Here is a 26,012-nt window from a genome sequence, read left to right on the forward strand (position 1 = left end):
GTAAATCCTCCTTGTAATATATAGTCATACCAGTTCTATAGTACTACAGATACTATATTATAGTACTATAATACTGATTGATGTAGGGTGCTTGAAATAAATACCACCTATGTCTTCCCTATGTGTTTGTGATTTTTTCAGTGATGGATGGTCCCACCTGAACTTCTCACCAAACTTTAAGATCCCCGTTGAGAAAACAGTGCAGTGGGAAAGAGTGCTTGCTGCACTAGCAGGAGGACATGAGTTCAAATCTGCGGTGATTCAGCACTACGGGACACAGAGAAAGGAGGGTCACTAGAGTTTGCTAGTCATCAGCCTAGCTCCAGAATCACTGGGCGGGAACAAAGCAGAGAGTGGTACACCCGGACACCCAGGTTCCTCCTCTGGTCTCTCTGTGTGCACCTGAATACCTGTGCACAGACAGACAGACAGACACAGACACACAGACACACAGACACACCAAAAGCAGAGTGGTGGAGAACAGAGGAATAAGAGGAATATATATATATTATATATATATATATATATATATATATATATATATATATATATACACACACACACACACACATACCACACATACATACACATACACATACATACCATCAGTATACACAAAGTAAGTTTATGGCCTGACCCATCCAGCCAGAAGTGGCAGGCTAGCAAATGTGATAGGAACTCTCTCCATTTACTGAGCACTGTCTTAGTTAGGTTTTCATTGACAAGAAGAGACACCATGACCAAGGCAATGCTTTTAAAGGAAAACATGTAATAGGGACTGGCTTACAGTTTCAGAGGTTTAGTCCATTATATCCTGGCGGGAAGCATGGTGGTGCACAGGCAGACCTAGTGCAGGAGGAGCTGAGAGTACTATGCCTTAATCTAAGGACAGGAGGAGGCTCTCTTCGACACTGGGCGGAGCTTGAGCACTAGGAGACCTTAAAGCCCGCCTACACAAAGACGCACTTCCCCCAACAAGGCCACATCCATTCCAACAAGGCCGCACCTCCAATAGTGTGACTTCTCGGGCCAAGAATATTCCAGTCACCACAAGCACCAAATGTGGCAGATATTTTTCTGAGTACTTCATTGTATAAGTTAAGAGGGGCATAAATGGGGAAACTGAGGCCTGGGAATCTGAGGTTTTTTTTTTGTTTTTTTTTTAATGTATTCAGTTAGTAGATGGCAGGCTGAGGTCTGAGGCCAGGCAGTGAGGCTTCTGGACGCTTTGACATCGCCTGCTTTGCTCTCTGCCTTACTCTAATGCAGAGCCTAAGGCTGGAGAAATACGGACGGCACCCTGTGACATGCGAACTGCAGGTTAGAGCTGCCTCCTTTGCGACATAGGCAAATCTGTCTAAATGTGTGTTTCCTTTTCATTTTTTCCCCAGACCGGGTCTCACATAGCCCAGGCTAGGTTTGAACTCAACAGCTGAGGATAACCATTCACTTACTTTCAGATCCTCCTGCCTCCACATCCTGAGTAGTGGGATGACAGGTGTGTGCCACCATGCAGCTCATCCAGGGTTTCACACGTGAAATTCGTACTCTGTCGTCTGAGCTACACCCCCAACCCCACAGAGCAGTCTCAACTTTTGTAATGCTGTGACCCTTCGATACAGCTCCTCATGTTGCGGTGACTCCCCTAACCATAAACTTATTTTGTTGCTACTTCGTAACTGCAATTGTACTGTAAACATTTGATATTCAGAATATCTGATATGTGACCTCCGAAGGGGTCGAGACCCACAGGTTGAGAACCGCTGTTGTAGAGTTTCCTTTGGGCACAATGTCTAGAGGCAAGAATGACTGGGATGGAGGTGGCTCTGCTCATCTTCCCCATGTGTGGCTCTCTAGAGGCTACACAGCTGACATTCCCGACAAGAACAAGTGAGGGGTCCTTATACCCTTCCCTTTGTATAGACAGTCCTGGAACATTACCAGCCCAGGCCTGACAGATGTGACCTGGCATGGTACTGTGAACTAAATCACACCTTATGGGTGCTTCTGTGACCAGCACCAATGCTTTGAGACACATTGAAGAGTAAATGACAAATATTTAGAAGTGAGCTTCTAGACAGTGAGATGGTGGGGATCGAGGTATCCTCCCTGAGTGCAGAGAGGAGGGTGGCTGCCAGCTACAGACAGGTGACGAGATGGCAGGTGGCATTCTTGCAGAAGAGCATGCTGCAGGCTGACCATCCCCACAGAGCTCCTACTCAGAGTCCATCCTCAGTGAGGGGCTGGGAGGTGGGGTCCACAGGTGGATCCTTTCCGAGGTGAACCATGAGCAACCAGGTACAGTCACAAGCTAAGGCATTAGTGCATTCGCCAGATCCTGGATGGTGGGTCTGTTGTAAATGTCGTCTTATTTAGTTATTTTTTTTTATTTTGCATGTATGTGTGTATGTGAATGTGTATGGGTATGTACATGCATGTGTGTCCATGCATGTCCATGTATGTACCTGAGAGTGTGTGCATGATCAGAGGTCAGCTTCAGTGTCATTCCTTAGGGTCTCTCAGTGGCTGGGAGCTCACTGAGTAGGCTATGGTGGCTGGACGGGGAGCCCTGCCATCCTCCTGTCTCTTGTCTTTGGAGCTAGTGTGTGGACTGCGAGTGTGCACCACCAAGCCTAGCTTTTTGTTTTTTAGCATGAGGTTTGAGGATTATAGACTACATTGCAGGTTCTATAACAAGTCCTGTTCACTCTCTCTTGTACATGCCACACACACCATGTGACCTCTACAGAATCCCCACCAAGAGCAAGGCACTCCCCAGGTGCAGCCTTTCCACCTTAGCCCTCCATCCCCAGAAAACTGTATATATCCCCTTTCCTTAAGCACCTCCCTTTAATACTGCACTGAAAATGTCATCATTCCTGTGGGGTATGGGAAGCTACAAATCCCACTAGGCCCAGCCTCATTGTCCACCTGGGGCACTAGGCTCATTTTAAAATCTTAGGATTTAACATTTTACTGGTTGCAGAAGCACTGCAAACCTGAGGAGAATAAACCTTTATTCTTTGCAAACTACACAGTCACCGGCATTTGATTATAGCAGCAGCAGATAGGAGTCTTACAGAAGGACCCCAGGTATGACTCTGACTCTGTATTTGCATGGGAGGCACTGGTTATCAGAGCAAAGCTGTCTCATCCATGTGTGTATCAGGTCGTATGTGTAATAGCATGTAGTCCCAGAGCAGTGATATACACAGAGAGAGGACCTAGGAGGTGACAGTGACTGGGGTCAGAGGGGATAGGGTCAGTAGGGCTGGGGATGAAAGCCAGAGTCTTGGGGCAGGGTGGAGCTCCAGGAACCTACTTCTTCATAGAAAACAGTCTTTAGGCCTCTGGGACTCCAGGTGACAGACCAGAATTCTATTATTTTGCACCTCTGAAAATGTTGCCTGTTTTGGTGTGGCCTTCTGGGGACAACTCATTCTGGGGCCTGTTGTCATGCTGAGAGTAGGCTCTTCTGAAAGCATGGTTTGCCTCTGCGTTGGCCACCTGCTTTGAGGCCACTTCCCTAGCCATGGCCTGAGGCCATGGTGCCGATTCCAGATGTGGCCCACTACCTTTTTCAGTCAGAGTTCATTTTAATGGGGTTGGGGAGGCACAATTGTGGCTGAAAGCACCAGCAACCTCAAGGCCACCAGGTTCAGGAGATCTTTGCTTACAGCAATACTTGTATCTGGAGGCTGCAGAGACACTGCAATGGAAGTCAGGGAGTGAAGATTGCCACACACCTCCTTGAGTGGATGACATGGTGTCACCCAGGCCCATCCTAAAGATAAGCAAATGCTTCACTCAAACATGCCTTTGGGGCCTCTGGGCTACTGGAGATACATGGGTTTTCAGGTATGGGTGTGTGTGCGTGTGTGGCAGATGCATACACACACATACACACATGAAAATGGACATGCATGTGTATGTACACACAGAGTACTGAAGACACTTAGGTGTGGTTCCTCCAGTGCTAACCACCTTGCTTCTGAAACAAGTGCCTTTCATCTTTTGAGGCAGGGTCTCTCACTGGCCTGGGACTTCACAATTTGGCAAGGCTGCCTGGCTAGTGAGCCCACAGGATTCATCTTCATGATGCCAGGATCACAGACATATGCTACCATGCCTGAAAATTTCTTTTTCATGGGTTTTAGGGGACCCAACTGGGGTTCTCATGTTTGCATAGCAAATACTACTGACTGAGGCATCTCTCTGGTCCTGAATTTCCTTAACTTTTTTGAGATTTATTTTTGTTTCATGTATATGGATGTCTTGCCTTCATGTATGACCATATACCATGTGTGTGCCTGATGCCCATGAATATCAGAAGGTGTCAGATATCCTGGAATTGGAGCCAGATGGATGTTTGCTGTCACATGGGAATCAACCCCAGGTCCTCTGAAAGAGTAGCCAGCACTTTCAATTCCTGAGTCTTCTCTCCAGCTCCTGAATCTATCTTTAATAAAAGTGAATACTTTCTTCAAACTAAGTCTTAGACAGGCAAGATCAAAAGCAGCTGACATCAGAGACGTTTGCCACTGGCCCATCGTTTCAGATGAAGAATTTCACTGGAAATTGCATACTGACTCGGAGTCTCCTGTGAATGGGGACCACAGATGTCACTGGTGATGCAGGTCTGCAACGATACTTGGAGTTTGGGACCCTACTCTTTGTTTTGTTTTGTTTTTTGTTTTTTTGTTTTTAGAGACAGTGTTTCTCTGTATAGCCCTGGCTGTCCTGGAACTCACTCAGTAGACCAGGCTGGCCTTGAACTCAAAAATCCACCTGCCTCTGCCTCCCAAGTGCTGGGATTAAAGGCGTGTGTCACCGCTCTGTTGACCCTACTCTTGAAATGCCTGTTTTTCCATGTGTAGTAACACAGTAGTGGTTTGAATAATTGGCCCATGGGGAGTGGCACTATTAGGAGGTATGGTCTGGTTGGAGGAAGTGCATCACTATATAGGTGGCCTTCGAGGGCTCAAATGCTCAAGCTCCCCCCAGTGAGTAAGAGAGACCCTCCTGGCTGTCTGCAGAAGATGGTCTCCCTCTCTTCCTGAATGCCTTTGGGATCAAGAAGCAGAACTCTCTGCTCCTTCTCCAGCACCATGCCTGCCTTGATGCTGCTATGGTTCCCGCCTTGATGATAATGGACTGAACCTGGGACACTGTAAGCCAGCCCCAATGAAATGGTGTGCTTTATAAGAGTTGCCTTGGCCATGGTGTCTCTTCACAGCGATGAGTCCCTAAGTCACACACACTCTCCAGCACATGCAGGGCACTTGGTGATACTCTGGATCTGTCTCCACTCTCGGGCAGAAACCACCAGAGGTGCCTTCCCTGCTCCCAGGGCTGAGGAAGTCACCCCGCCACCCTGAGACTCAGTTCCGAATCAGCATGTCACTCACCCCAACCTCTGTCCAAAGCTGGCTTGCAGGACAGTTAGTGACTCTGGATTGTGTCAGTCGTCATGTGTAACATAACTCTAGCTGTCTTCCTAAAGGCTTGTGGGAGATCTGAGAATGACTGGACCTCACTCAGTCCAATGTTCCACCAGGCAAGGGTAACAAACGTCGAGTCTTTAATTTGACTAAGTAAGTAATAAATGAAGGTACTGATAATGCTTTAAAACACCATCTGCTGGCTTTCTGTCAATCTTATCAGAGCTGCGTCTCCCAGCAGCCTCTCCCAGCTGTGGGTTGGTGCAGGCCTCATAGTGAGAGAAGATGTTTCCAGGCGCCAGGTCAACATTCGCTATGAAAAACTAGCCTGCCATTTCCTAAATAACATCGGTGCAGTCCCAAGTGGGGGGAGGCTGGTTGCAAATGGGTTTGCCACGGACTGCAAACAGGCGGAGGGAATTCTGGGTTAATACAATGTAAATTTCATCCAGGAGAAAGCCTCGGTGCCCTGCTTGGGGACAAAGGAGGCCTATGATGCTTGCTTGGTGTCCAGGAGATGCTGGCTGCTGCGGGCGTGATTTATGTCTACCCACCCATTGTCTAATAGAAACAGGAGAGAGCAAATCTCCTGCCCTTTCTCTCTGCCACCCCGCCCCCCAGCCTCCACATACACAAAATATTTCTTACCCAGAATCACACCATTGGGCTCCTCTGGAGGCTGCCACACAATCCGCACTGCAGTAAGTCTTACTTCGGGGAACACCAGCCGCACAGGAGGACCCGGGGCTGAAGAAGAGCACAGTGAGACAGGAGTCACATGGGGTTCTGCGGACAGCCTCGAGCTCTGATGGCTGCCGTCATTCCGCTGTGGTGGTCCCACGTTTTTATTTTTCTTTTAAAAAGATTTGTTTATTTATTTGTTTATTATGTGTAAAGATCTGTGATATAAGTTGCATGTGTTTAGCTACCTATTCAGGCCAGAAGAAGGTATCAGATCCCCTGGGGCTAGAGTTACTTGCAGTTGTGAGCTGCCCAATATGGGTGGTAGGAATTGAACACAGGTCCTCTGAAAGAACAGCCAAAACGTTCTTAACTGCTGAGTCATCTCTCCAGGCCCTTAATTTTTATTTTATACATGACTTTTTATGTGGGTTTTAGGGGATTTGAACTCAGGACCTCATGCTCATTCAGCAGGCACATTATGGAAGATAAATGCGTTTTACCTTCCCAGCCTGTGTTTTTAGTGAAGGACTTCTGGACCCTCACTGGCTCTGTGTGACTCCCTAATGATTTTGAAAAGCAGCTTTATTTTGAATCCTGACCATCTTACTTTGAAAACCATGCTCAGAAGCTATGCTTGCAGGACGTAAGAGAATAGCTCATGGCAACACTAGACTGAGAGTCACTTATGGCTTTGAAGTAAATATCTCACCAATGTGAGACCAGATTCCTTTGCTGGGTTTGACATTTGCAGAGCAGGTATTTGGCAACTTGACAGTCCTTCCTGACTGTCAGCTTGGCATGCTCTAGAATCGCCTAGGAGACACACCTCTGGCCATGTCTGTGAAGGGCTGTCCAGATTGGGGTCACTGAGGTGGAAGACCCGCTCTGAATATGGGTGTCCCTATCCCAGGGGATTGAATAAGGAAGAGAAAGTGGGCTGGGTACCAGTGTGCACCTGTCCCTGCTTCCTGCCTGCAGATGCACTGTGACAGCCACCTCATGCTCTGGCCACCATGCTCTCACCGCCATGCTGGACTGTGTACCCCCAAACTGTGAGCGAAGTAACCCTTCGTCCCTTACCTTGCCTTTGTCAGGTTACAGCCACAACACACGTAACCAATACAACAAGTTACCCCTTAACCCCAGCCCCAGGCCCCAGCCACGGATGAAGCAGCTGACCATCCTTTACTCCTTCCTGGCCTACGCTTGCCTCCCCTCCCTTGGCCTGTCTTAGAAAATTAAGAGTGGATGCTCACAGATGCATATAATAATTCTTCTGTGTGGTTCAGTGCACCGATAATTTAAAACGCCGTTATGTCTTGTGGAACGATTGAATAATAGGGTCTCAGCCCTCATAAAATATATTTGCTTAAATGGATAGGCAAGTTAGTGTGTGGCCAGTGCGAGACGTTCTCATTGGACTCGATCGTGGATCGATTCCATGCATCCGTACGGAGCAAATCAATGCAGAAACAGAATGGGGAACTGTCCATTCTGGGAGGGTGAATTTGGACGTGTGTAATGACACCCATACATGGGTGAAATAAATGTTCAAGGGAAGTCACAGGCTTGGGTGTCAGGACTAATTTATAACACCAGTGTGGCATACCAATGACCTCCTGAGCTGTCCCCGAGGCTGAATGGATGTGTCAAAGTAAAGGGAGAAGATGTGTTTATACAAATAACACAACAATAAAAGAAAAGGAAATCATTGCCTGACTAGATGTGTCCTTAGAAGGAATAATAGCAGTGAACATTGAGACGGTTTCTGAAAGGTCTCTCCTTTCCTTTCTTAGGACTAAACTGAAGCAATGATCAGAACAACTTGCAGCTACCGAGGCTCAGTTACTATTTCCCCTGCACTTCCCATCTACCCCAGCCTCTTGTCTTAGAGAAAGCTGAAGGAATCACCCCACAGAGGCAGTGGTGGTTTGGACTGTCAATGTGACAGGATCCAAATCACCTAAGAGACAGCCTTCTGAGCATGTCCATGACTGATTTTCTCGATGAGGCTAACTGAGGTGGGAAGGCTCATTGTAGCTGTGATCGACACCATCCTGTGGGTTGGGGTCACTGACTGAATAATAAGAAGAAAGCCATCTGAGCACCAGCGTTCACCCCTCCCTGCTTCCAGGCTGTGGTTACAAAGTGACCAGGAGCCTCCCTCCTGCCACTGTGCTTTCCCCACCATGATGGACTGCACCCTCAGACTGTGAACTAAGTTAGCCCTCTTCTGTTAAGCTACTACTCAGGCATTTGGTCACAGCAGTGAGAGTGGTAACAGGATCCAGAGGCTGTGTGAATGAGGGAGACAGGGCTCTCTCCACCGAGTAGGGAGAACATGCTGTAGCTCATTATCCATTCCAGAAAGATGCTTAAACAACCATATTGTTGTTTCCATCCCATCAGACACTTCTGATCCCGGGGTGGGTGTTTAGGCAGATCAGTATCTTCCCCCTGACATATTCATTATGGCCTGTTAAATAACGAACGTGTGAAGGAGCTAACCTTTAAGTGTCTCACATCTGCAAAGTGGAAAAACATATTTACTGATGATTTAGACTTCCATAAAAACAAAGCCAGCAAGATGTGCTTGTTACTCAAATCTGGAAGCACCAGAACCTGGGGACCCCTGGGTGCTGTCAAACGTGCTACTTTCTGTGCAAAAACTTTTAATTAACAATCCAAATGCGAATGGTGAGACCCACCGTGCCCAGGAGGGTGGGCACACAGGCCCAGGGAGGAGCTTTATCTAGGTCTGCAGAGCTGTTAATAAGTGGACAGACTCGTGGTTCACAACCTGGCCAACCCTCACTAGCCCCTGCCCACAGCGTAGTTAGCATAGTTCATAATCGGGCTGTAAAATTCCTCTCCAGGCTCAAATTGGCCACATACATGCCCAGTGACTGGAAACAATTTTTGTTTTGTTTCCATTAACTAGGAAAAAAAAGGTGGTTGAAAATTTACATTAAAAAACAACCACAATCTGAATTGTTTGGATTGGAAAAACTAAGCCAGGAGGCAGCAGGGCCAGCCGTGTACTTACTGTCATCTTTGGTGCGCTCCAAGATGAGGGGTGCACTGGGGACCCCATTCCCGATCCGTGTGAACGCCAGCACTTGGAGCTCATAGACCACGAACTTTCGCAGGCCGGCCAGCAGCGCAGACTGCGTGTGATTCCCTCGGACCACGTGGCTTCTGGGCTCTGGGTCCAGGTCTTTGGCACGGTACAGAACCTGAAGCAGTGCGTGCGGATGGTTACGGCTCAGTGTGTGCTTGGAAGGGCACTCCCTGTGCACAGCTGTGTGTGCTTGGAAGGGCACTCCCTGTGCACAGCGTTGACTGGCAAGGACCACCCAACCCACTGGGTGGTGGCAGCTTTGTGAGGGCAGCTGTGCTGAAGAAGTTTTGGACCTCATTTCTATCCACTGGCAATCAAGGGGGAAGTTGACCAGGAGGCAACTAGACTCCAGAAGAGTGGCTGCCGTCACACTGCTCTGCCCGTAGCTTGGTGATTTGGCTGCCTGGGCACGGTTTGGCAAGATCTGAAGCTCTCCACCACAGCCATGCCAAGGGCTCCCACTGAAGCAGGGACTTGATACTGGGCACAGACCTTGTGATTCCTATAAGTGGAGTCTGTGGCTCCAAGAAGTCCCTTGAATCAAAAATCTTGGGGTTCTTGCCCCAGCAGCTGCTCTTCCCCACATGTACCTGAGGCTTGCCCCCTAACAGGGATGGCCTGAGATGGCTCCTCCAGGCCCTCCTCTAACTTCACTCCTTGGTCTTCTAAGTTCATCCCCTCTGGCCTCTCTCCAAGGTGAGTGATCTAAGAGCCTCAGAGAGAGCGTCCCTGGGCAGACACTGGGAACAGCCCACGAACTGCCTCACTGTGGGAACCCGGAGGGCGGGGAGGAGCTTTGTCCACTGAGCCTGCTAAACAGGACTGATGGGGCAGGAGGCTTCCAGTGTCGTGTCTCTGTGGCACACACATCGCACAGATCCAGAAGGGAGCCATTAGAATACTTGCAGAGATGGAATGCATATGAGCACGGGTTAGAAAAAAAGCAATTGGCATTTAATGAGAGAAAGGCACCTGGGCACAGTGGGTAAGCCTGTCATCCCAGCACTTTGAAAGACCAGGCTGGAGGACTGCTATGCGTTCAAGGTTAGCTGATGCTCTATAGTGAGTTCCAGGCTAACCTGAGCTACAGTGTGAGATCCTGTCTGATAATAATTAGATGCCCCCTTTCTGCCCCCAAAGTAGAAAAAAAAAACAGTTACTGAATGACAAGAGAAGAGAATGCTTAAAAATCTATTGATGGTATGTGGAAGGGACTTCTTACTGTACTAGGGATTGAATCTAGGGGCTCGTGAATGCTGGACAAGCAATTGGTCACTAAACCACACCTGAGCGCCTCACTGGGGGATTCTAGGCAGGGGCTCTACCACTGAGCCACGCCCCAGCCCCTCCCCAGGGGATTCTAGGCAAGGGCTCTACCATTGAGCCACGCCCCAGCCCCTCCCTGGGGGATTCTAGGCAAGGGCTCTACCACTTAGCCACACCTAAGCCCCTCATTGGGGGATTCTAGTCTACTGCTCCAGTCCAGCCAATCACCCCATTATAGCATTAGTGACCAGATCCAGAGAAGGTCATTGTGCTGCTTGTGAGACTAGAGCTATAGACAGAGCAAGGTCATCTTTGACAGAGTACTGGTCACCTTTGACAGAGGAGAAAGAAATAGGCTTTAAAGATTCTAGGTAGCAGCTTATAAGATGGGACCCAGAGAAGCTAGGAAGGTCCAACTCCAACAGAAGTCAGCCCTGCCTGTGCCCATCACAACTCAGCACTCTGAAGAAGCAGGGGCCACTTCCCATACTGTCCCTAATTTCTCAAAGCAACTTTTGAGTGACCACCACTGTCATGCTCTTTCATAAAGTCAGAGACAGAAGCTGCATCCATTTCTGGTCCAAGGGCCCAGGTGCCTCAGGCAGCATAGACAGAGCCAGGACCTGGCTTGCTGGTCAGGGTCTTGCTTGTATTTGTTTCCTGACTGATGCCTAGAAACCACTTCTCCCAGTCCATCTTTCCCAGACAAGACAGCTAATAACGTTAGGAACTCTTCTTTGCTCAAGTGACAGATCTGTGGCACTTTACTACTGGCCCTGAAGGTGAGTAATGTCACCTTAAACATGTACCTTGTAGCCTAGGATAAGCCCATTCTGGTCCTGCTCAGGAACTGAAGCCCAAGTCAGTAGGATCTGGGTGGAGCTGACAGCCTCTGCAGACACATTTTCAGGAGCTGCTGAAGGAACTGCAAAAGAATATGTCACACAATTAGTTTCAACGGTCTCTTGCCTTCTATGAACAGAGGGCCATTTACACTCATACACTCATACACACACACACACACACACACACACATGTGCACGCATACACATCACACACATGCAAATGCATATGTATACACACACCATACTCATGTACCCCTGCACACATACACAACACACATGCATGCATAACACACACACACACACACACACACACACACACACTACTTGATCTGTCCTTGAAACAGCAGTGATTCTCTAAGTGTTCATGGTGGATCTGATAAGCCTATAGGTGCACAGCACATATGTAAATCTCTTTAATATGAGCAACAAATTCCATAAATCCTGGGTATTTAGAACTCAATTCTACCTGAGCCTGGGCAGCAAGAAAATGCTCTCCGTCTGTTTCGGATAATAACTTAAAGAGCTGCAGGCTTTTACCTTGAATTGGAATTCCTCGATTTCAGATGGATTCTAGTTCACTAGCTAAACATGGAGGTCCATAAGGGTTGGACAGAGGAAGCAGACAGTGGTGGGGTGAGGTGATGGACAGAGGGACGGACCCAGGGATTATGTTGCCGCATATGAGGGGAGGGCCAGGAGAGCCTGGCCTAGTACCTGTGTATATCTCAGATTCCTAATGGAGTTTAATCCCGAATAATCAGGGGAAGCAGGTGTATCCACTCCTTTCTGAAGATAAACAGAGAACTCAGTTGGATCTATTTGGCTGTCTGTTCTGTGCTTTTAGTACTGGGGACAGATCCTGGGGTCTCACACATGCTTGGCAAGTAGTCTACTATTGGGTTACAGCCCTGGGCCTGGAAATGTAAGGCTGAGAAAAACTGTATTTCATTGTATTTATTGTGGTGTGTGTGTGTGTGTGTGTGTGTGTGTGTGTGTATAAGTATGCATGCACTCCATGTGTGTATCTCTTGTGTAAATGTTTCTGTGTGTCTGTGGGTTTGCAGGTGTGCATCTCTGTCTGTCTGTCTGTCTGTCTGTCTGTCTCTCTCTCTCTCTCTGTGTGTGTGTGTGCGCGCGCGCACACACACTTTGGTGCATATGCATACATGCAATATAGAGACCAGAGGTCAACCCTGAGTTTTGGGTCAAGTTTATAGCCAGCAGTGTATACTGACAGAGAAGGGGGACGGGAGGAAGGGAGATGCCATTCAAGTCACAGCCCAACAGAGCAAGCTGTTGAATGACACTGGGCATGGGTATGGGGTGACATCCACCTTTGCCCCTTTCTCCACCCCCAGGAATCTTTCTGGAGGGAAAGTCATGGCAGAAGCCACTGTCCATCCACCCTGAGAAAGGCTAGCTTTCTGTCCAGCACCACAGAGGCAGCGTCTCATCCGTCCCTCCGAGACACCTGATACCTCATCCTAGATACCCTCTCCTAACCACTCAGCCTCAGATCCCGGGCCAGGATGGGTCTGTGATGCCCCAGTAAGAACACTGCGTGTGTACATCGCTGAGGATGGAGCTCAGTGATCCCCCTGATGTTTGAAAGAGCAATAATTGGCAGTCATCCCAACTAGAAGATGAAACGTCTTCCCAGGCGTGGCAGTTGGAAGTCACGCTTTCACTTATTCATCTAGTGAGGTGGCACTGATGTGTATGAGGGTACACACATCGCAGGCAAGGATCGCTGCCTTAGAACACGATCATTCCATCCCGACAATGAGGGAGTATGTTGACTTCTTTTCTATTGCTGTGATAAAATATCCTGATAAAAGCAACTTAAGGGAGCAAGGGTTGGTTTTGGCTCACAGTTTGAGGGTACGCAGTCCATGGTGGTGGGTCAGGCAATGGCGGTAGGAGCATGAGGCAGCCGCTCACATGGCAAACACAGTCATGAAGCCGCAAGATGAATGCTGGTGCCCCACTCACTTTCTCCTGTTTATTCAGTTCAGGGCCCCAGCCTAGGGAATGGTGCCGCCCACACTTAGGGTGTGTCTTCCCATTTCAGTTAGCTCAGTCCAGATAATCCTTCACAGGTAAGCTGGGGCTTGCCTCCTAAGTGATTGTAGATCCTGTCAAATTGACAATATAGACCATCACAGGGATCTAGGCCAATTGGTTCATGGAGCTACTGATATTTTCAAGTTGGAAGAGGGGAAGGGTGGGTCACAGGAACCCTTGCCTAAGATTCCAGTCATTTCTCTCTCCTGCCTTTCCTCAGCTGCAAGGCATCATGGGAGATGCTAGGTTATACAAGAAGTTGAAAGCTGACTGAAACGGGAACTCTGTGCTGCAGTTTTGATGAAGTCATTGCCCATGATGGGGTGGGATCATGGCAACGCAGCTGCTTTGGGACACCTACGATCCTGTCAGTAACCCTTCACCGGTGCTATAAGGGAGTACATTGAGCTCACTGGTTCCTTAAGTTGGTCTGGGGGTAACTGTCACTTTGGTGTGTAGCTGGTGCACCATCTGGGGTGATCAGCCATTTGTTCATGTTTTCCTAAAAAATGTTAGATGGCTTGACTGAGTTCTCAGCAGCAAAGGGCTTGTCTGTAACACACATCTTACAGCCATGTCTCCCTGTGGTCTACCTGCAGACACCTCACATGCTACTATGGTCTTGTCTGAAAAACTATTTACACGGGTGCTTATTTTAATTTTTATAAAGTGATAAAACAGTACCCTGGATCACTAAGAACAAAGGAGTTGCTATTGTTACAAGCATGGAAGCATGTAATAGACCCTATTTTCGAACTTGATTTAAAATAAAATCACAACCCCAGATGTGTTGTATGCTTACTACATTTGTGTTGTGTTCTGAAAACTGTCCCTGTCTGTAAAGAGGGGGGGGGGCATTGTCATAGCAACCCAATTGGTCCACCTCTTGTACCCCTACCTGCTTCCTGTAGGGCCAATCTTGGCAGCTCTAAGTGCCTATTTCTTACTACAGACCCACAAGCCACTGCTGATTTTTGGAGATGTGGTTATATAAGCATTCACTTACAGGAAGCCCAGCTGTGTCCCCAAAGAGCCAGGACAGCCTGGTGACTTTGCAATGGGCTTTGAACCTTGCAGTTTCCCACTAGGAGAGAGCCTGCCAGATAGGGCTGTTAAGAACAGGAAATGACTTATTGCTAGATTTAGTGGATTCAAATTCCCCTGGGACAAAGCCTACCCCTTTTCTTATTTTTGAAGGTGTAAAGAAGAAGAATTGTACCCATTATCTGTTCCAAGGTATATTCAACTTCTTTTCCATTTTATCGTAAGTCTTGATATGTTCTTAGAAATTCCCCTTTCATCAGAAACAAAATGGTCCAGCTTTCTTATTTCCTCTTTCTCCGCCTGTTTTCTCTGCAAGGGAGTTCTCCCTGCTGTTCACCACTGCTCCCTGTATGACTTTTCTAGTCCCATTTATCATTACAGTATGTCACAGATTGTCCCAGACCATTAGGCCACACTTCCAGGTACTATTCCAGATCATTTCCATGTGGTTCAAAATGTTTGGTTTTGTTTCTAACCTCCATCTAGGATTGCGAGATTATTACACTAATTTGTGCATGCGTGCATGTGTGGATGTGCTGGGTGTTATACACATGCATGTAGGTAGGACTTCACATGCCATAGCAGGCATGTGGAGGTCAGAGGACAACCTGCAGGAGTTGGGTCTCTCTAGTCTGTGAGTCCTGGGGATTGAACTCAGGTTGTGAGGCTTGGGGCCACGTGCCTTTGCCTGATGGGCCTTGGTAACATTAGATTAGCCTTTGTCCATGCCTGTGAGGGATTATCTAGATTAGGTTGGCAGAGGTGAGGAGGCCCAGGCTGAAGGAGGGCACCATGTTCCCTGGGTTAAGTTCTCAGACTGCCTAGGAGATAGAAGTGAGCTGAGAGCTAGTATTCTTCGCTTCCTGAACCCTCTTTTCGACTTCATCTGCATCACGGTCCTGCTGCCTATGTTCCCTGCCACTGCAACTGTGGCCAGGACTAAGAGTCACAGCCAGCCCTTCCTTCCCACAAGCTTGCTTCCTGTCACATATTCTGTCACCGCAAGATAGGGATATGCCTAAGAGTGCGCCAGCCATGTTGGATGGTGAGTCTGTTTCAGATTTTGCACGATGCCAACTGCTGCCCAATGTAGGAAGCTCTGAGTTCTCCACACCCTGCGAGCAATCACTCTGTCGTGTTTTTGATTTTGACCTTACTATGGGTATGAAGTGGCGTCTCCTTATGACTTGGATTTGCATCTCCTTCCTGGCTAATGATGCTGAGCCCCTCCCCATGAGCCTATTAGCCATTTGTCTCTGTCTCTGGAGAACTGTCTGTTCAGGCATTTACTCCATTCTTAATAGGATTATTTGCCTTTTCATCGTGAAGGAAGAGGTGTTGGATATTTATAGCTGAACCCTTTGTCAGACAGTGCTTGGAGAAGTATCTTCCAGTTGAGGATTTTTTCCATTTCCCATATGATATTTTCTATATTTCTATTTAAAGGTCTGACACTTTAATTTCGATGGGGCCTGATTGATCTACCTTTTTGTTGTTGTTCTTTGTGCTTTTGGGGTTCTGCAGTCAGACTTGTACATTAATTTCTCTTCTGGGAGCATCCAGACCACATATATAGCACCTATCAGAACCCAAACTCAACACAGGCACAGGCTGTGCTGGACTCATCTGTTTTCTGCACTGCTAAGGCAGACACAGGTGGATCTCTGTGGCAGGCACCCTTGGTCCCCTATGGAAGAACACTGTCTCCAAAAAGGACTCTGGGCTCTCCCCCAGCATCCCTGGATTCCAGGCTGGCCCCTCTGTCCCTGCATTGGCACTGAGGGCTGGGTCCTAGAGAGGCTCATGAGTTGCTTAGAGGAAGGCTCAGACAGTAAAATGTTTGCCTTACACTCATGAGGGCTGAGTTTGATTCTCAGTACACATGTTGTTGTTGTTTGTTTGTTTGTTTTAAAACAGGGAGCTAGAAAGATGGCTCAGAAGTTAAGAGCAGGGAGCTGGAGAGATGGCGCAGCAGTTAAGAGCACTGACTGCTCTTCTGAAGGTCCTGAGTTCAAATCCCAGCAACCACATAGTGGCTCACAACAATCTGTAACAAGATCTGATGCCCTCTTCTGGAGTTTCTGAAGACAGCTACAGTGTACTAACATATAATAAATAAATAAATAAATCTTAAAAAGAAGAAGAAGAAGAAGAAGAAGCAGAAGAAGCAGAAGAAGAAGCAGAAGAAGAAGAAGCAGAAGAAGAAGCAGAAGAAGAAGAAGCAGAAGAAGAAGAAGCAGAAGCAGAAGCAGAAGAAGAAGCAGAAGAAGAACAAGCAGAAGAAGAAGCAGAACAACAAGAAGAAGAAGAACAAGAAGAAGAAGAACAAGAACAAGAAGAAGAAAGAAGAAGAAGAAGAAGAAGAAGAAGAAGAAGAAGAAGAAGAACAACAACAACAACAACAACAACAACAACAAGAACAAGAACAAGAAGAAGTAGTTAAGAGCACTGGCTGCTCTTCCAGAGGACTCAGGTTCAATTCCCAGCACCCACAGAGCAGTTTACAACTGCCTACAACTATGGTTCCAGGGGCTCTGATGCCCTCTTTTGGAGTCAGCAAGTACCAGGCATATAAGACACACATGCCGGCAAAATATACTACGCACGGTGTGTGTGTGTGTGTGTGTGTGTGTGTGTGTGTATGTGTGTGTGTGTGCTGGCTCTCAATTGTGAGCCTACTGCTGGGGAAGCTGAAGCAGAAGGATCCTCAGTGCTCAATGGTCAGTCAGTCCAGCCTAAGTGACAAGTTCCAAATCAATGAGAGACCTTGTCACAAAGGAGGTTGGCCCCTGGCCTCCATTATGTGCACACACACACACACACACACACACACACACACGTGTACATGTGCACATGCACACACTCGAGCCAGCAAACACCCAGGGAAGATCCACAGTGGCTACTCCAGCATAGCTCCTCTTTCTATAGGAAATTTTTATTGCTTTTCTTTTGTGCCTATTGATAAGTTTAAAACTTCAAAAAAAATACTTTTTATCCATGGCTTTCTAGTTTTCTATGAAAAGTTTTGTTTCTTTGATGAAGAAACATTTTAATGGTCTGCCTATTGCTGGATTTAAAACTATACTTTAAAAATGTCTTCAGGTCCCTTCCTTGTCACACAGACTCAGCTGAGGAAGATGAGAGGGTTTTAAGGCACCTACGTGACCACAGCCAAGTGAAGTTTGTGTTTCTTCTTGTTGATATAATGAAAGCTACAGTTGGAAGACAGCTCTGACTGGTCCTGGAAACCCCACTTTAAATCAGGGTCCCCACAGAGGTACACCAGTCACCTCAATGGTGATTCTGTAGGAATGCTCACTGGGGCATTTCTGGGTCCCCATACATACACTGTGCAATCAGAGCGTTCCCTGGGTCTGGGATATGGCTCAGCCAGGGGAGCATGGCAGGTGTGTGCCTGTAATCCCAGCACTGTGATTTTATGGTGTACCAGAACCCGGATTCTTGAATGACCCAGCAGAAGACAGCCACCAACAAACAGGATTCCCCTCTTGGATCCAAACGAATGAGACACAAACTGCCACTGTATTGAGCCATTCGGGGGCCCACTTCTTACTGCAGCTGGACCCTTGAACATGCTGTATACATTCATTCATGAAGAGCAGTAGCTCAGTGCCTGGTATATTAAAGACATCTCAGGAAAAATTTTGCTTCTTGATTTTGTTTAATCATTGATAATGAACATTATCATTAACTTTAAAAATCATAAAATTAAGACCAGCACCTGTTTAAACCCAAAGGAACAGATGTGAGTAGGTGATGGTTAACATAGGATATTCATATGACAGGCCCTAGAAGCACCTAGGAGTAGGCACACCTATGAAGGATTATCTGGAGTAGGTTAGTCTCTAGCCATATCGATGAGGAGTTATCTTGAGCATGTTAACTACGGGAAGAAGAACCACTTAGGAAGTAGTGCCATTATCTTTCCTGAGGTCCTGGATGGAGTATGGAGGAGAAAGTGAGTTCAGCAGCACCATTCATTGGACACAATGTAATCAACTGCAGATACAATGTAAATGGCTGTGCATACAATGTGACCAGCTGTGGATACAATGTGACCAGCTGTGGATTCAATGTGACCAGCTGTGGATACAATGTAACCAGTTGTGGACTCAATGTAACCGGCTGTGGATACAATGCAGCCAGCTGTGGATACAATGTAGCCAGCTGCAAATGCAATGAGACCAGCTGTGGATACAATGTGACCAGCTGTGGGTACAAATGTAACCTGCTGTGGATACAATGTAACCAGCTGCCTGACGCTCCTGTTGCCATGCTTTCTCCACCAAACTGTAAACCAAATAATACCTTTGTCCCTTAAGTTACTTTTGCCAGTGTGTTTTATCACAGCAACTGGAACACAAAAACAAAAACAAAACACTAAGAGAGCCGATACAAAGCTTTGCTTGACATCAAAGCCTAGAACACTTTGATGCTCAGACACAGGTGAGACATGAGAAGACTCTGTTACCCAGGGACATGGAAATCCAAGGCCACCAAACCCCATCTCTACAGAGACACAGAAGGGACCTCGTCTCCATACCTGCATTACCTCCCTCTCACCTGACTCCCGTGTGCGGCCCCGCACCAGCTCACTCCAGGGCCCAGCCCCAATGGCGTTGAAGGCCTGCATCCGCAATTCATACTCTGTCCACTCCTCCAGCTCCTCGATAGTCAGCTCCCTTTCCAGACGGTCATTGACAACTTGGGCCAGAGTTGAGGATGGTTGGTCTGAACGCCAGTACTTGACCCTGTAGCCCACAGACTCCGGGTTCCCATTATACTGGGAATCAGGCAGAGGCTGGCAATGAAGGACAGGCTGGCATGAGTGGACACCTCATAACCATCAGCTTTGAAGGTCTTCAAGAATAAACCCATCCTACGGGTCTAACTCCATAGAGAGCATGTTTCTTGGGTGAATTTTCTTAGAACTTTCTAGTGTATGTGCATGTGCACACACTGAGTTGCACACATGTGTACATGTTCACATGCATGTGTTTGTGAGGGCCAGAGGTTGATGTTGGATGTCTTTCTCTACCACTCTTCATTGTACTTTTTGAGACAGGGTTTCTCACTAAACCTGGAACTCAGCAACTCCAAAGCAAAAGGCAATAGAAAAGATGAAGGCCTCCTTGGGTGCTCCTCATGCGAGAGTCTTTCTGTACCACACTGGTCATTATGATATGGATGTGACAGGACCAGCTGGTCAGCAAGCTCTAGGGAGTCTCTCTTCCTCACTCCTCACTGCCTTTATCCACGGTGCTGGGGATCTGAATTCAGATCTTTGTGCTTGGGCAATAGGGGCTTTACATACTGAGCCACATCTTCCTGGCCTCATCCCTACAACTTTCTGATCTACCTTCCCTGAAACTTTTCTTCTGTCAATTCAACAAAATTCTTTTAGTGACTTTTGCCGGAAATAATTTCCTTTAATGCAGTGCGGTTTAATTTTGAGGGAGAAACGTTCTGATTAAACACTGGACTGGCTCTCTTAGAATTATTGAGTATTGGTTTTGTGTTGACCAAGGACTTACAGATCCTGCACTTAGCCCTCTCTGTGTTCTTCCCGCAATGAGCACTCGGAGTCCCAAGAAGAGAGCAAGTGATGCTACCAATTAATAAGAAATCCAGGGCTGCTCTTAGGTCTTACACTAGTTGTGCAATGTAATACTTTGTGGTCTAATAATGGGATTAGCTGTGAGGAGGAAAACTGCCCGGATGTGGTAAGGCTGAGCTCTGATTCCCTGGCAAAGCTTGACTAATGGCCTCCACCCACAGCCCCTAACTCACCACCCAGCGTAGCCGCAGGCTGGTCTCACTGGCTGTTCGGACAGTGAGGCTGGTTGGAGCCACATCAGGTGGGGCCTGCAGGGTCTGGATGACCCGGGATGACTGGCTGAAGGGGCTGGGACCCACGATGTTCACTTGCCTCATTCGAAACCTGGAGGTAAAAGCATGAGCTGCTATTATTCCAAAACAGAAGGCAGCAGAAAAGATCAGGGCCTCCTTGGGTGCTCCTGACACTCGAGTCTTTCTGTACCACGATGGCCATCACTCAAGGACACCAAATGATGGGGAAGAATGCAAATCCCATCTATGGCCTCTGTGATGGGTAAGTGTTAACTGTCGATTTGACAGAATCCAGAGTCATCTGGAATTCAGGCCTCCGGGCATGCCTGCAGGGATTATCTTGAATAGATTCGCTGAGGTGTGAAGACCACTGTGGGTAGCACCCTTCCCTAGTTGGGATTCTGGACTGTGTACGAGGAGGAGGAGAGCCAGCAGCAGGCACTCACAGCACTCTGCCCCCTGCTGGTGGAAGTCATGTGAAGCAGCTGCCTCCCTCACCTGCTGGATTAGCTTCCCAATACCATGGCCCACGCCCTTGAACTGAGAGTCAGAACAAACCTGTTCTTCCCTAAGCTGCTTTTCTCTGGGTATTTTATGACAGCAACAGAAAAAACAAGAGATGCCTTTCCGTAAAGGCCTTCAGAAAATGGTCTCATGGAACTGAGGCTGATTCAGCTCCCAGGTGAAGCTGATTTGGCAGAGACGATGGGTAGAAGTTTAAGTGGCTGGTTGCTGTTGGCTGACTCAAGTTCAGGGTAAGCCTAGGGGATTGAGGTCCTTCAAGAGAACCAAGTGTTACAATGTTGCCACCAGACACAGTTTTGAATGGCCAAGGGCGTTGCTGTAGTCCATATCTATCCTGGCATGCAGCACAGTGAAAAGTGCACAGGAGGCCTTCAATTAATCAGACTGGTCTCTACTTCCTTAGAAAGTAAGGGCCTTGAGGATGCTAACCACAAGGGTTCTGCCTCTGAGACATTTCCTGGGGGATTCTAGGCAGGGGCTCTACCACTGAGCCACACCCCCAGCCCCTCCCTGGGGGATTCTAGGCAGGGGCTCCATCACTGAGCCACGCCCCCAGCCCCTCACTGGGGGATTCTAGGCAGGGGCTCTACCACTGAGCCACGCCTCCAGCCCCTCCCTGGGGGGATTCTAGGCAGGGGCTCTACCACTGAGCCACGCCCCCAGCCCCTCACTGGGGGATTCTAGGCAGGGGCTCTACCACTGAGCCACGCCCCCAGCCCCTCCCTGGGGGATTCTAGGCAGGGGCTCTACCACTGAGCCACGCCTTCAGCCCCTCCCTGGGGGGATTCTAGGCAGTTGCTCTACTGTTGAACTGTGCTTCCAGCTCTTTTTAAACTTCTGAGACAGAGCCTTGATATATTGCTTGGCATAACCTTGAACTCACTCTGTAGCCCTGGAAGATGTTGAAATTACAATCCTCCTGCCTTAGCCACCTCAGTAGCTGGTATGACAGGATTATACCACCATATCTGGCCATGTCTTCTTCCTCCATAATTATTTGAACTGCACTTATCTACAATGAAAACCCTAAGCAAGGACACATAATGCTTGTTTCAGAGTTCTCCTAAATTAATATTATTTTAAGAGAGGGACATTGCTTCCTTACCATGGTTTCTGATTGTTGGGTTAATTATACAGCTACATGTGATTTGCCATTACCAAGTCCTGAGTCCTGGTGGCTCATTGAAATTACATGTTTTCCTTTTGAGGATTGCGTGTATTGTATCTTGACTTATCTGCTATAAACTTGGGAAGAATGTTCAAATGAACAGAATAAAAACCAACTCTCTCGTTAGCCTTCAAAAAAAATTTCCAACTTTGGTATTGTACTGAATAAATGCTCTTTGTGGAGATGTAATTTCACCTTTCAGTCTTTGAATTGCTTGTCCTTATTCCCTGGTTCCCCCGATTACACAGAATGTATCCATCCTGGCAGAACAATGACATTATCAAACTCAACATCTGGTGCTAACTGGAAATTCCATCTCTCGTGCTGATGTTACGGGAACTGATAGCACAGCTAACAGCTCATGATCGTACTCCCCTTCGTGAAGGCCGGGGGTTTACTGCCAGGGAGAGCGGCAGGATCCAGAAACGAAAGGTTAAATGCCATGTTAAGCACTTGATTAGTGAGAAGAATAACTCCAGGGTCATGGAAGGGGGAAGCAGAACAGGGTGCCTGGGACATCTTCTTCATTAGGAGTCTGCGGCCTGACATTCCTGGTTATTTCACGACAGCGATAGTGAGTCTTTCCCACAGTATGCTATGATGGAAACACGTGGTCAGCCTAAAATCCAACCATGAATTGGAATAATACTCAAGCTGTGTATCTTGCTTAAGGCTTTCGTGTATGTACTGTTATGGCTACTTATAGAATTCCCCGTGAGTGTGTGTATGTGTAGTCTATGTGTGTGTGTGTGTATTGTGTTTGTGTGAGTGTGTGTGCACATGTGCTCTCTGTGTGTGTTATATGTGTGTGTATTTTATGCATGTATTATTTGTGTGAGCATGCATTTACACGTGTGTTGTATGTGCGCATGCCTATGTATTCTGATGTACCAACATGGGTGCATATGTGGAATCCAGAGGTTGGCATAGGGTGTCTTTCTCCATCATCCTCCACTTTATTTTTTGAGACAGGGTCTCTCACTAAACCTGGATCTAACCACTTTAACTGGACTGACTGGCTAGCAAGATTGACTTTAACTAGACTGACTGGCTACCAAGCTCCAGTGCTGGGGTTCCAGCCATGTGCCATGGCCCCGAGGCAGGTTTAATGGGTTCCTGGGAACCCAAACTCTTACCAGCTGAACCATCTCCCCAGCTCTCTACGTGAGAATCCTAATTTCTATATGCCATCATCTGGTTTCTCATCCAGCTGTGGTTGCTTCCCACCCATGCTTCTCACCTGTAGTGTGTGTAGGGTGTGAGGTTTGGAATCTCCAACATCTGGGCATCGGGCTCGTTCTCCTCCTCATAGAGGGTGACCCACTCCTCCTCGTCCCCGATGGCACCAACCTGTGGAGAGAGATCCTGAGGTGGACTGGGCTCAGCACAGCGACCGAGGCTGCCTGGTGTCCTGGACGCATCCGCCTGGGTATGACGGGTCAAGCAGAGGCACTGTGTATGTCATGTGTCATCCCCGGGAGGTACTGGTTCCTGCACACACACCTCTGCTGCCATGGAGACGTGGGTTCCTGCTATTCTCAGCACACACAACATCTGGGAGGGTTTTGGTTCAAAATTCAGTCATACTTGGCCTCAGGACGGTGGGTCCTGCGGCTTAGATTCTGGGTGACGGAAAGAGGAGCATCGACAGTGCTTTGTCCTCTCATCTGACAAGTAAGAGAGGCTCATAGGAAGACTCGGCCATGATCCCAGGGTGTGCACTGATGCAGTCCTGGCACAGATGTCCTCCTCACGGGGGTCCAGCCATTTATATCACTTGCTGACCTTTTCCTCCCCAAGCATACACCACACACTCTCCAGTGGAGAGTGCACATGATACACAAAAGCAAGAGTCTTGGCTTAACATCACAGCATGCAGGCCTTGTACCTTCTCCACAAGGTACCCTGGGAGCTGGCCAGAAGGTCCAACCAGTACGGCACCCGTCACACAAGCATGGAGACTTGAGATTGATCCCCAGAACCAGACATGAGTACTGGAGACGTGGCTTAGAGGTTAAGCAAATGCAGTGCCTTGAAGAGGACCTGGGATGAGTGCCAGCGCCCGCATCAGGCAGTTCAACACCCTCCCCACCCCCCTACCCCTGTAACATCAGCTCCAGGAACTCTGGCGCCGCCTTCTGGCCTCTAAGGGCACTGCACTGTATTTATCCATACAGACACACATAGACGTGATATATTTTTAAGCCAGGTATGGTGGCATACATATAAAATTCTAGAGCTTAGGAGCTGGAGACAGACAGATTCTTGGGGATCTCTGACTGGTCAGCCCAGCTGAATCAATGAGACCAATGACTGTCTCAAAACAAAACAGAAAGTACCTGAGAAATGACACCTGAGGTGGACCCTGGTCTACACACACACACACACAGACACACACACACACACAGACACACACACACACACACACACACAGAGAGAGAGAGAGAGAGAGAGAGAGAGAGAGATGAATACACACATAGGTTAACACATGTATACTCATATGCACACATACAAACAAATGGACATGCACACTCATGTGTATACAAACAAATGAACACACACAAACACATGTATACACATGAACACATACACACACACACTCAGATGATACACATACAAGTAAACACTTGTACATGCACACTTACACACACACACACACACACACACACACACACACAAAACACCTCAGGGCAGTGCTGGTCTGAGGAGTGTCTAAAGACACTTGTCCTTTCCACATTGGCATGTGAGGCCTCATTGGGCTGTCCCCAGGACTCCTCTAGCATTCTCCTCTCCATCTGGGAACATGTCTCATAGCTTGCTCAGTTAACATTTGGACACTCACATTTCCTGTGACCTCTAACCTGACCCTAGTCACTCGCTTTGCCTGAGCAAGTCAACCACAGCCTCATCTGTGTTGATGCCATCCTGGGCTGTCCCAGACAGAACCCACAGGGGACAGCACTGTGTCCTCCAGGCTGTGGTTCCTTGAGTAGTCCGTGTGACTTCTGAAGCTCCTGTGGCTGTGTGACCCTGGGGATCCTGGGGCACAAACAGGGTGGACTGAGAGTCAGTTCAGCCAGAATCAGCCCTGTCCTGGCATTTAATCCTCTGTAAGTGACTTAAGTGACTGGCCAGGCCTTGTGCTCATTAAGTTCACAGAGGAGACTGAATTGGCAGGTGGCCCAGCCACTGTGTGTGTGTGTGTGTGTGTGTGTGGTGTCCTGAGAATTCATGGCGACCTTGGTAAGAGGCAGAAATGATGCAAATGATGAAGGGCGAGGAGGACCAACAGCAAGAATGAAGCCTGCTTCTTAGAGACAAGCAGAAGCAGCTTGAGACGTTGGTTGGCCAGACTAGAGCAAGAAAACCACTGCACAGCTGGAAAGGGATCTAGGCACACCCCATACCCCATACACTAATGCACCTGCACATGTGTACACACTGGTACCTGTGCACACCCGTGTTCACCTGAATATGACTGTTCACATGTGTGCACACATGAGTGTATCCACACATACATGTGCTTGTATATGCATGTCTATATTTATTCACAGGTACATAGTAACATGTACTTCTATACCCCTGTGTGTATCTGCACACATGTAAATACCTTCACACAGCTGTATGTACCTGCACACATCTGTGTTCACCTGAGCATGACTGACTGTATGTGCATATGTATGTACACATACACACCTGCATATATGTATGTATCCACAGATATGTACACAGTAGCATACACTTATATAACTGTATGTACAGTAGCATACACGTACATACCTGCATATACCTATATGCTCCTCCATATACCTATGTGAAGCTGCACACAGCTGTATTCACCTGCATATACCTAAAGGCACTTGCACACCCCAGTTCACTGTGCTCTGTGCAGTACAGCCTGAGGGTGAAAACGAGGCACGTATCTCCAGAACAAGGAGCACATTTCACATGATGAGGCATGGGGCACTGGCACTCACATTTGC

The 26,012-nt window shown here is 47.8% G+C and overlaps 1 protein-coding gene across 1 annotated transcript in view; it reads right to left on the reverse strand.

Annotated features, from left to right (window-relative positions):
* Sdk1 (sidekick cell adhesion molecule 1) overlaps positions 1 to 26,012 on the reverse strand; it is a 1,012,579-nt gene that overhangs the window by 108,787 nt on the left and 877,780 nt on the right. Inside the window, exons 23-28 of the mRNA XM_052168081.1 lie at positions 23,270 to 23,379; positions 20,277 to 20,427; positions 19,050 to 19,287; positions 11,322 to 11,437; positions 9,172 to 9,361; positions 6,090 to 6,188 (exon numbers count right to left, since the gene is read on the reverse strand). Coding sequence (XP_052024041.1) covers positions 6,090 to 6,188; positions 9,172 to 9,361; positions 11,322 to 11,437; positions 19,050 to 19,287; positions 20,277 to 20,427; positions 23,270 to 23,379 — 904 coding nt within the window. The remainder of the gene's footprint in view (positions 1 to 6,089; positions 6,189 to 9,171; positions 9,362 to 11,321; positions 11,438 to 19,049; positions 19,288 to 20,276; positions 20,428 to 23,269; positions 23,380 to 26,012) is intronic.

The sequence above is a fragment of the Apodemus sylvaticus genome, chromosome 22 (genome assembly GCF_947179515.1).
Source record: "Apodemus sylvaticus chromosome 22, mApoSyl1.1, whole genome shotgun sequence".
NCBI lineage: Eukaryota > Metazoa > Chordata > Mammalia > Rodentia > Muridae > Apodemus > Apodemus sylvaticus.